Source organism: Anomaloglossus baeobatrachus, chromosome 4 (assembly GCF_048569485.1).
Source record: "Anomaloglossus baeobatrachus isolate aAnoBae1 chromosome 4, aAnoBae1.hap1, whole genome shotgun sequence".
NCBI classification, from domain to species: domain Eukaryota; kingdom Metazoa; phylum Chordata; class Amphibia; order Anura; family Aromobatidae; genus Anomaloglossus; species Anomaloglossus baeobatrachus.
The window spans coordinates 394,410,227-394,421,516 of NC_134356.1; the positions used below are offsets into that span (position 1 = coordinate 394,410,227).

At 47.5% G+C, this 11,290-nt stretch overlaps 1 protein-coding gene across 3 annotated transcripts in view; it reads left to right on the forward strand.

Moving 5' to 3' along the window:
- UPF2 (UPF2 regulator of nonsense mediated mRNA decay) overlaps window positions 1-10,843 on the forward strand; it is a 224,149-nt gene extending 213,306 nt beyond the window's left edge. For all 3 annotated transcript variants that reach the window (XM_075345277.1, XM_075345275.1, XM_075345276.1), the window contains exons 21-22: window positions 694-814; window positions 9,702-10,843. In XM_075345277.1, coding sequence (XP_075201392.1) covers window positions 694-814; window positions 9,702-9,711 — 131 coding nt within the window. In that variant the 3' untranslated portion in view covers window positions 9,712-10,843. The remainder of the gene's footprint in view (window positions 1-693; window positions 815-9,701) is intronic.
- The last annotated feature ends 447 nt before the right edge of the window (window positions 10,844-11,290 follow it).

The window sequence follows — 11,290 nt, forward strand, 5'->3', positions numbered from 1 at the left end:
GACTGTACGCAAAAATGTCTGTCCTTGTGGGTTGGTTTGGAGGTATCGGGGAGAACATCTTAAGGCAAAGCGAAATCTGACCCAAAGTAGATGTCATGTCCAAAGGCAATTTGATGCTACTGTGCAGAGGGGTGTCATGTCGTATAGGGTCCACCATGTACGTTTTATATTGGTTGCTTGTCTCATGACCTCTTTCGTTTGTCTTCTTCATTTCCCACCTTTAAAATTTCCCCTAAAATTTAGTTTCACCCAAAAGGGATTCTAAGTTAATTAATTGATAAATTAATGTCCATAAAGCAAAATGTTTATGATTCTATCAGTTTCGTGTAGAAATAATGTCTTAAACTGACAAATGATTCCGGCTTCAGTCTGCACATGTGCCATGGCACCATGTAAGGCTCCTCTCCCGGAGCGTCCATGCTTCTAACACATGTCCAGCTTTCTTCAAAAGCATAGTCTTGTAAGAATGATTCCATAAACTGTTCACTGCTTGTTCAGCATATCTGCTCTGTATTCAGAGCTGTTCTGGTTGCAGCTCAGAATCTGTGGTTTGGATCACCAAACAGCAGGTCCAAAGGTTTAATATGGGTAAATTAACTCTGATATGGCATATTCTCTAATTAGAAGGCTTTTTATATGAATTAACTAGAGAATTTGACACAGTGTCATTTTATCCCCTTGGCTTATTTGCAGAAATGCTTCAATCTCTGGCACAACGTCCAGCTCCAGCAAATACGAACAGGGACCGCCGACCTCGGTACCAGCATCCTAAAGGGGCACCAAATGCAGATCTCATCTTCAAGACTGGTGGCAGGTGAGACCACACTTTGAAAGCTTTTTGCAAAATTTCTTTCTTTTTCATTTTTTTTGACCTTTTACTTAGAATAGTTGTCTCCATTTACTGAAAGAGTTGTTGTTCTTCATGCTTTTAGTTATAAACTCTACATGGTGCTTTGAGACTTGACAGAATGGTCCCCACCCTGTGGGTTGTGTTGGTATTCAGAGATTTTCACCCATTCATTTCTAGTTCACATCAGAGATGTAAAATTTCTCAATACCACTACAGACCCTTGCTCAGATGTTGGGGAATCAACCAAGTCCAGACTTAACCCAGCAACCGAACCCCATCATTGCTTGCTCCTAGTACGTCTAAAAATTTATGCTTTTAAAAATCCAGGCACATCGAAAGTCAATGTAAGTTTCTAAATCTGCTTCACTAGTTTAAATGACTGTAGCGCAAAGTCAGCCATCCACATACTAAGGTGTGGACACCATCTCCATCATTTACCTCTTCAGCACTTTACTGCCCTGACGCTCAGTTTAAAATCCCATTTACCATAGTCGTGTCAGGAGAGTGAGGGATGAGTAGGGGTCTCTAATCTGGAAATGTCACACATATCTTCTATGATGCAGAGTAAATTTTGAGAATTTTTATTAATTTTGATATTCTGCAAAAGTGCACCAAAAACGGGGGGAGCAAAAACCCAACGTTTCGGCTACTAGAGCCTGTTTCAAGGTTTTGCGTACTAAATGAATGGGAGCAGCATGGCTCACAAACGGACAGCCATCAAGAGTGTTATGTGAGGTGCTCCAATTTTTCAGCTTTTCAAAATCAGCCAGGGATGAAGAGGCAGGAAAATGAGATGTGGGAAGTGCACCTTGGTTTGATGCCCGGGAGAGAGGAAGAGTCCTGTGTAACAATGCTGGCAGTGGCAAATGCGGCTCCCCCTGTTTTGGTGCACTTTTTGTAGAATTTCAAAACTAATAAACATTCTCAATTTATGTACGTTTCCTGTATTTTACATTGAGTGCTGGGATTCCCATTTTAATACGTTATACTATTTACCCCATCAGCACCTACTTTTAGTGGTTGAGCCAGGCTTATCCTTAACGTCTGTTATGGATGTTATTTGTTAGATGCTTTAGGTAGTAATTCCACTTTAAATAAAGTAACTTGCACAACTAAAAGTGACAGAATTTTCTTATTTTTACTATTTTCTTTTAAAAAATTATTATATAGAGGTTTTGTGATACGTGATCATAGTGTTGCTGTGGTTTATTCATTGCCAGGACATTTTTTTTCCCCCTTTTTATATTTTTAGAGCTTCCTTAATTCTATTTCCCGTCATTTTATATTCAATGCATGAATATATGACCACCAGGCGGCGCTACCTGTATGCTTCAAGTACTCTCCTTTAATGTCTGTATTCTCCTGGATGGTACGGATTTCTTAGAATATTTTATTTTAGACATGTTCTGGATTCTACTTTAATTCTGTTAAGCCACTTTCACACTGCAATCCAATCCTTGGTCGTGTTCACGTCAGGGCTTCCGTCCGAACCCCCCGCAAAACTGGTTTTGGATGCATGGGGCAACAGGGCCATTGACTACAATGGTGCATATGGAGTCACTGTGTGCCCTGTCGTGCACCATTTTCAGGAGTATACACTTACTAGAGACTGATACCCAGACATGATAGACTGCGTCTGTGTGTCAGTCTCCAGAAAGCGTATACTCCCTGAAATGGTGCACAACAAAGCACATGGTGACTTTGTTTGCACCATTATAGTCAATGGGCCCCATCCCTGCATATGTGCGAAACACCTGTTTTGTGAGGGGTTCGGACGGAAGCCTTGACTGGACCACTGAATGGAGAGCGGAACGTAGTGTGAAAGCAAACGGAGAGAGGAACGTAGTGTGAAAGCAGCCTTAGAAAAGTTCCCATTAAAATAGATTGATTGCATGTAGTCCTGATGCTGAGACCTCAAACGATCTGCAGGGGACCCGAGCAGCAGGTGTCAAGTTCTGACACAGCTCTATTACTGGAAAGCTAGTGCATTACATTGTGCGGTTTAATCCAATGGATCGTCTGGGTAATGCCCAAACCTAGAAGTAAAAGGAAAATTTATCCAGCTTCAGAAGTAAAATTTCCTTTATTGTAGTTAAATTTATAAGTCCATCATTGCATCATGATTAAGGGTGTTCACACACCAGAAACGCACTGAGGGTGCCATGGACATTAAATGATTTTAATCTTTGTAATCCTTCTTGGACTTATCTACAATAAGGATTTTTTTTTACTACTGAAGCTGGATCAATTTTCCTTATCCCTGGATTTTCACATCTCGCCAATGACGACTCCGTGCTCCAAGTATCCTGCATTAAGATTGTGATGAGTGTAATTTCTTCAGCGCTCTATTGGGAGACCCAGACGATTGGGGTATAGCTACTGCCCTCTGGAGGCCACACAAAGCACTACATCAAAAGTGCAAGGCCCCTCCCCCTCTGGCTATACCCCCCCCGTGGTATCACGGGTTCTCCAGTTTTAGCTTTGTGTGCGAAGGAGGTCAGACATCCACGCATAGCTCCACAGATTTTAGTCAGCAGTAGCTGCTGACTATTTCGGATGGAAGAAAAGAGGACACACATAGTGTCCCCAGCATGCTCCCTTCTCACCCCTGGATGGTGTTGTAAGGTTGAGGTACCTATTGCTGGTACAGGGCTGGAGCCTGACATGCTGTTTTCCTTCCACATCCCCCTGAGGGGCTCTGTGGAAGTGGGATCCTGCCGGCCTCAAAGCTCTGACGCCGGGCTCCATCCACAGACCCATTTGAACCTGCTGGATTCGGAGCTGGAGTACCGTTCAGGGACATGGCCCTGCACCATTACAGGTACTCTGTGTCCCCGTACACACAGGCACAGCACACTCCAGACTTGCTGGGTGTGCTAGTGCGCCGGGGACAGTAATGGGTTACAGTCACTGCAGCTTTGCTGAGTGACTTTGTGTTTTGGGAACTACCGCGCCGGACGCTCCGGGAGCGGCGGCGCGGCTGGGACTTGTAGTTCGCCGGGGACTGGGCGCCGACCGCGCTTTTACGGCGGCGGCGCTTATAAATCCAGTCCCCGGCGTCTGCGGCCTAGTGCCGCTTCGTTCCCGCCCCCTCCCTGTCACTCAGGGAAGGGGACAGACGCTGAGCAATCAGCAGCGCCGAGGGCTGGAGCCTTTTTACATGCTCCAGCCCTCTCACTGCACACTGTCGGGCGCCGGATTCCCGCTCTGCCTTGGGGGCACGCCCACGGCCCGCCCCTCCTCACATGAGCTGGGGAAGAAGCCGGCAGCCATTACTGAAGTCCGAGCTCGGATTTCGGCAACCAGGCAGGACGGTGGCGATCATACACCCGCTTATAGGCGGGCGGTAAGCGGCACACATAGTGCTGACCACAGATAACTGCAGTGTGTACATGTGTTGTTTTTAACTGCACAGGTCGCTATATGCCCGCTTGGGGAGCGACACATTAGCAGCAGGAAAGCAGGTGTGCTAAGGCACAGGCTTTCTAGGCTGCTTGTATTGCACGACTGAGGTGTTCATTTGTGTTTATGTGTTATACATTGCACTGTACAGTCGCTAGTCTTAGCTATATTCTCCTGGAATGGCTAGACTACAGCAGCAGAAAACCAAGGGTGCTGGGGCACAGGTTTTTTTCTATGCTGCTTGTATTGCATGGGCTGCAGTGTGCATTTGTACTTGTGCTTGTATGCTATACATTGCACTGTATGGTCACTCTTCTGGGCTATATTCCCCTGGATGACTTGTCTACAGCAGCAGAAGAGCTGGGGTGCCAGGGCACAGGCTTCTATGCTGCTTGTATTGCATGTGCTGCAGTGTTCATTTGTACTTGTGCTTGTATGCTATACATTGCACTGTAGGGTCACTCTTGGCTATATTCCCCTAGATGACTAGTATACAGCAGCATAGGAGCAGGGGTGCCAGGGCACAGGCTTCTATGCTGCTTGTATTGCTTGTGCTGCAGTGGTCATTTGTACTTTATGCCTGTATGCTATACATTGCACTGTACGGTCACCAATCTTGGCTATATAATTCTAGATAGCTAGTCGGCAGCGGCAAAACAGCAACACAGATTTTCAGTGCTGTTTTTACTACATGGGAGGCTGTTCATGACACCGTCCCATTGTGTGCATGCTCCCCCGTAGCACGTGCCGGGGTCTCTAGCACTTCGTCTGCCTGGGTCTCTACTAGTTGTGGCCAAAGAAACCACCTGTCAACCCTGTCCATGGACAGGGACGGAGTAGTCATAATATAGAGACTTGCAGTCCAGACAGGCCATGGGCAATCTACTGGACCAAAAGGCAGCTCTTCAGGGCTTTGATTCTGACATAGCTATCGATCCGGATACACCGGGTGGTAACGCCATACGGAATGATCCTATACCGTCCATCAATGGAAGGTTGGATCTTTCTCCCTCAGCTCCCCCAGTGGAGATAGGAGACGAACAGGAGAAGTCCCTTTTCAGTATCTCACACAGATGTTGAGTATTTTTCTGGCCACGCTGACTTCAGAGAAGCAGTCCAGGAACACCACGCTTACCAGATAAGCGTCTTCTCCAAACGTTTTTAGGATACACGTTATCCCTTTTCCCCTGACGCGGTCAGTGCTGGACCCAGGGTCCAAAGGTGGATTCTCCAATCTCCAGGCTTGCGTCTAGAGACATAGTTGCACTGGAGATGGGGCTTCACTTAAAGACGCCAGTCACAGACAGATGGACTCTGGTTGAAATCTGTCTAGGAAGCTATCGGCGTGTCGGTTGCTCCGGCATCCACAGCCGTATAGGCAACATAACCTTTTCAGCTGTTCTTGCGCAGCTGGCCTTGAGCACAGGGACATCTGTACCGCAGAGGCGTCCGTAACCCGCAATGTCTGCACTGCGACTTACCCTGTTAATACTGTCCTAAAAGTACAGTCGAGGTTTCGGTCCTTCCCAAGCTCCGGTAGGTCCCAATTGTCCTCGGGCAAAAGGGCTACTAAACCTCAGACGGGCTCAGATTCCGGCCGGGCTCAATCACGCCCAAGGAAGGCAGTCGGAGGAACCGCTACAAGGCGGTCTCCTCAGGACTCTCAGTTCTCTCTCTCTCTCCGCATCCGCGGTTGATGGCAGAACCCCCCGCCTTTGGCGACATTTAGCTGCCACAGGTCACAGACCGGTGGGTGGCGAACATTGTGCTCACGTGCACAGGACAGTGTTCTAATCTCGTCCTCCGACTCCATTTCCCTGCTGCAGGCGGTGGATGCTCTAAGAGCAGAAGGAGTGGTGATCCCTGTCCCCCCTCAGGAACGAGGGCGAGGGTTTGTACTCCAATCTCTTTGTGGCTCCAAAAAAGGACGGTTCCTTCCGTCCCGTTCTGGTCCTGACACTGCTCAACGAGCATGCGAACTCCAGGCGGTTCCGGATGGGATCCCTCCGATCCGTCATTACCTCAATGTCTCGAGGAGACTTCCTTGCCTCAACAGACATCAAAGATGCCTATCTCCACGTGCCAATTGCTACGGAGCACCAACGTTTTCTACGTTTTGTGATAGGAGACGAACATCTTCAGTTCGTAGCTCTGCCATTCAGTCTGGCGACAGCCCCACGGGTGTTCACCAAGGTCCTGGCAGCAGTGGTAGCAGTCTTGCACTTTCAGGGACACCCGGTGATCCCATACTTGGACGATCTACTCGTCAAAGCACCCTCCCTCGAGGCATGCCAATGCAGCCTGAATGTTACGCTGGAGACTCTCCAGACTTTCGGGTGGATCATCAATTTGGCAAGGTCAAATCTGTCTCCGACTCAATCACTAACGTATCTCGGCATGGAGTTTCATACTCTATCAGCAATAGTGAAGCTTCCGCTGAACAAGCAGCGTTCACTGCAGACAGAGGTGCAGTCTCTCCTTCAAGGCCAGTCGCACCCCTTAAGGCGCCTCATGCACTTCCTAAGGAAGATGGTGGCAGCCATCGAGGCAGTTCTCTTTGCGCAGTTTCATCTGCGCCAACGGCAATGGGACATTCTCCGCCAATGGGACGGGCAGTCAACCTCCCTGGACAGGGAAGTCTCCCTTTCCCAGACGGCCGAGGACTCTCTGCTATAGTGGCCATAGCCCCCATCCTGGGCACTGGTCACGACAGATACGAGTCTGTCAGGGTGGGGAGCAGTTTGTCTCCGCCACATGGCTCAGGGGACGTGGACTCAGCAGGAGTCCACCCTTCAGATCGATGTTCAAATCGGGGCAGGGTATCTTACCCTATTAGCCTTCCAGAAGTGGCTAGAAAGAGAGCAGATCCGAATCCAGTCGGACATCTCCACAGCGGTGGCATACATCAACCACCAAGAAGGGGCGCGCAGTCAGCAAGCCTTCCAGGAAGTCCGGCGAATCCTCATGTGGGTGGAGGACACAGCATCCACCATATCCGCAGTTCACATCCCGGGCGTAGAAAACTGGGAAGCAGACTTCCTCAGTCGCCAGGGTATGGACGCGGGGGAATGGTCCCTTCACTCGGACGTGTTTCAGGAAATCTGTTGCCGCTGGGGGGTGCCGGACGTCGACCTAATGGCGTCTCGGCACGCCAACAAGGTCCCGGCATTTATGGCACGATCGCGCGATCACAGAGCTCTGGCGGCAGACGCCTTAGTGCAAGATTGGTCGCAGTTCCGGCTCACATATGTGTTTCCACCTCTGGCACTCTTGCCCAGAGTACTGCGCAAAAATCAGATCCGATTGCAGCCGCGTCATACTCGTCGCACCAGACTGGCCGAGGAGATCGTGGTACCCGGATCTGTGGCATCTCACGGTCGGCCGACCGTGGTCACTACCAGACCGACCAGACTTACTGTCCCAAGGGCCGTTTTCTCCATCGGACTTCTGCGGCCCTGAACCTGACTGGGTGGCTTTTGTGTCCTGGATCCTAGCGTCTTCAGGATTATCCCAAGGGGTCGTTGCCACCATGAGACTGGCTAGGAAGCCCACGTCTGCTAAGATATACCACAGAACGTGGAAGATTTTCTTATTCTGGTGCTCTACTCAGGGAGTGTCTCCCTGGCCATTTGCATTGCCTACTTTTCTTTCCTTCCTACAATAGGAGTCAGAAAAGGGCTCGTCGCTCGACTCCCTCAAAGGGCAAGTCTCAGCACTATCCGTGTTTTTTCAGAAGCGGCTAGCACGTCTTTCTAAGGTGTGCACGTTCCCGCAGGGGGTTTGTCATATCGTACCCCCGTACAAGCGGCCGTTAGATCCATGGGATCTGAACAGGGTTCTAGTTGCTCTCCAGAAGCCGCCTTTCGAGACTCTGAAGGAAGTTTCTTTTTCTCGCCTGTCACAGAAGGTGGCGTTTCTCGTTGCGATCACATCGCTTCGGCGAGTGTCTGAGCTGGCAGCTCTGTCATCCAAGGCTCCCTTCCTGGTGTTTCACCAGGACAAGGTAGTGCTGCGCCCCATTCCGGAGTTTCTCCCTAAGGTCGTATCCTCGTTTCATCTTAATCAGGATATCTCCTTACCGTCTTTTTGCACTCATCCGGTTCACCGGTATGAGAATGATTTACGTTTGCTAGATTTGGTGAGAGCACTCAGAATCTACATTTCCCGCACGGCGCCCATGCGCCGGGCCGATGCACTTTTTGTCCTTGTCGCTGGTCCGCGCAAGGGGTTGCAGGCTTCTAAAGCCACCCTGGCTCGATGGATCAAAGAACCAATTCTAGAGGCCTACCGTTCTGCGGGGCTTCCGGTTCCTTCAGGGCTTAAAGCCCACTCAACCAGAGCCGTGGGTGCGTCCTGGGCATTACGTCACCAGGCTTCGGCTCAACAGGTGTGCCAGGCAGCTACCTGGTCCAGTCTGCACACTTTCACCAAGCATTATCAGGTGCATACCTATGCTTCGGCGGATGCCAGCTTAGGTAGAAGAGTCCTGCAGGCGGCAGTGACACCCCCGTAGGGGAGGGCTGTTTTGCAGCTCTAACATGAGGTATTTCTTTACCCACCCAGGGACAGCTTTTGGACGTCCCAATCGTCTGGGTCTCCCAATAGAGCGCTGAAGAAGGGAATTTTGTTACTTACCGTAAATTCCTTTTCTTCTAGCTCTTATTGGGAGACCCAGCACCCGCCCTGTTGTCCTTCGGGATGTTTTTTTGTTGTTTGCGGGTACACATGTTGTTCATGTTGAACGGTTTTTCAGTTCTCCGATGTTATTCGGAGTTAATTTGTTTAAACCAGTTATTGGCTTCCTCCTTCTTGCTTTGGCACTAAAACTGGAGAACCCGTGATACCACGGGGGGGGTATAGCCAGAGGGGGAGGGGCCTTGCACTTTTGATGTAGTGCTTTGTGTGGCCTCCAGAGGGCAGTAGCTATACCCCAATCGTCTGGGTCTCCCAATAAGAGCTAGAAGAAAAGGAATTTACGGTAAGTAACAAAATTCCCTTCTTTTTCTTCTAACAATGCCCAAACTTCTGTGACTGTTCAGAGCCAGTGGTCTTTCAGCCTACTGATGGAGATCTGGAACAGTGTCCCCTTCTAACATTTGATTAACCTAATAGAAACCCATCTTTTTAATCCAAAGCCAAAAGAGATTCATGCTGGAAGAAAATGCATTAATCCTTCATTTATGTCTTTCTTTCCTCTTGAAATCTACTCCAAACTCCTAGCTACAACTATATGCTAAAAACAGTGCGAAAGCCTCCTAAATAAAGTAGCAGCAATTCTATATCCTCATATCATACAGTATTGAGTTTACAAATACTAATTGATGATGTACTGTTTTAAGTCTTTATTTCCTGTTGATTAAAAATCTAATATTTTTGTATGTAAAATGCCAGTTTTTAGCTTTGCATAAAATAAATAACTGCTTTACTTTTATTTTGTGGTGTTAAACAGGAGACGTTGATCCAGTGTTATTCTATTGGGCCCTACATCTGACAACATGGCTAGTGGAGTCCTACAGATATTGCGTCAGATCAGCAGCACATCGCAGCATGTTCAGGAGAGAGCGTGGTCAGTTGAGCAACCTGGAACCGAGCTGGTAATGAGGAGAGGCAGGAATTCCCACTTCTGCTTCCATCTGATCAGAAGAAGCTTCCAGCCTAGAAATAATCGATACACCTAGAGGGAGCACTATTTGCTGATGAGACATCAGTGGCCTTACACTGCAGGGGAAAGAGCAAAATGGATTATTTAGCGAGCGTCTCCGATATTTTAGAAAGACTTGTTTTCTTGAATTGCAAATGAATTTTAAAAAATTTGCAAAATAAGCTATCGACAAGAAGTTGTCCTCTGCAGCAGAGCGGGCAAAGAACTTCAAACGGCAGCTGATACAACACCGATGGGGGAGACACAATGAAAACTTTGACGCACGCCATGTTGTGGTGAACGTTAGAAGTGGAAAAGAGCTAAAAACACCTTTACAAACAGAAAATAAAACTTTTTTTTTTTTTTTATATACACACCTTCAGGCAGTTTTGTGGTTAGGAATATGTTGAATATATATAGGTAAGAGGTATCTGCTCAGTTTAATACTTATCTAGTGAAATCAGCCTATGAAAAGGCAGCGCTAACCAACTGTTGTACTGAGAAAGACGAAATTCACTTGGCTCCCAGTCTAATGCCAGGAACAGCACAACAATTGCGTGAAATTCCTAGCACTGTGTTGGCTTCTTATGCCACATAACACAATAAGAAAGGAAGCAAATGATTAAAGCTGATAGTTATGCCGGGTGCACAAGTATTGGTGGCAATGGAACACTGATTTTCCTTTTGGAGTAGCAAAATTGTATTGTTTTCTTTTCCCTCTTTATTTACGGGCACTTCTTTCTTTTCAGTCTGTCTTGTATTTACAATGCCTAAAAAAGCACATTTCTGCTTTACCTAATGTTTTCTTTTGCCTCTTTTGGTTAATTCTGCATGTTGGAAAATCACATTGAAACTTGTAAAGTTGTACCATTTCCAACAGAAATGCTGCACGATCTTCACCAGCTTAAAAAAACTTTGCCAGCGCTGCAATAAAGAATTGTAAATCTGAATTGTTTTTTGTTTTTGTTTTTTTTATATTTTTTTATCATATGACCACGCATATAGTCACAGTTTGGTATCCATGGTTATGTCCACTAGCAACTAAGGTCCTGCAATGCCCTGAACATGAGGTACGGTATTTTTCAAACTATAAGACGCACCGGACCATAAGACGTGCCCTGGTTTTAGAGGAGGAAAATAGGAAAATAAAATTTTAAGCAAAAAATGTGGTCATGACACACGGTTATGGGGCGAGGATCTGCTGCTGACACTGTTATGGGGCTAATGTCCCCAAATTCTCTACTAAGGTACCCCATCCTGGTAATGATCTTCCTGTCTTGTATATTATCCCCATCCTTGTATACATGTCCCCCATCCTGGTATAGCCCTCATCCTGCTATATGGCCCTCATCCTGTGGCACACATAAAACATAAATGTTTATATTCACCTTTCCTCA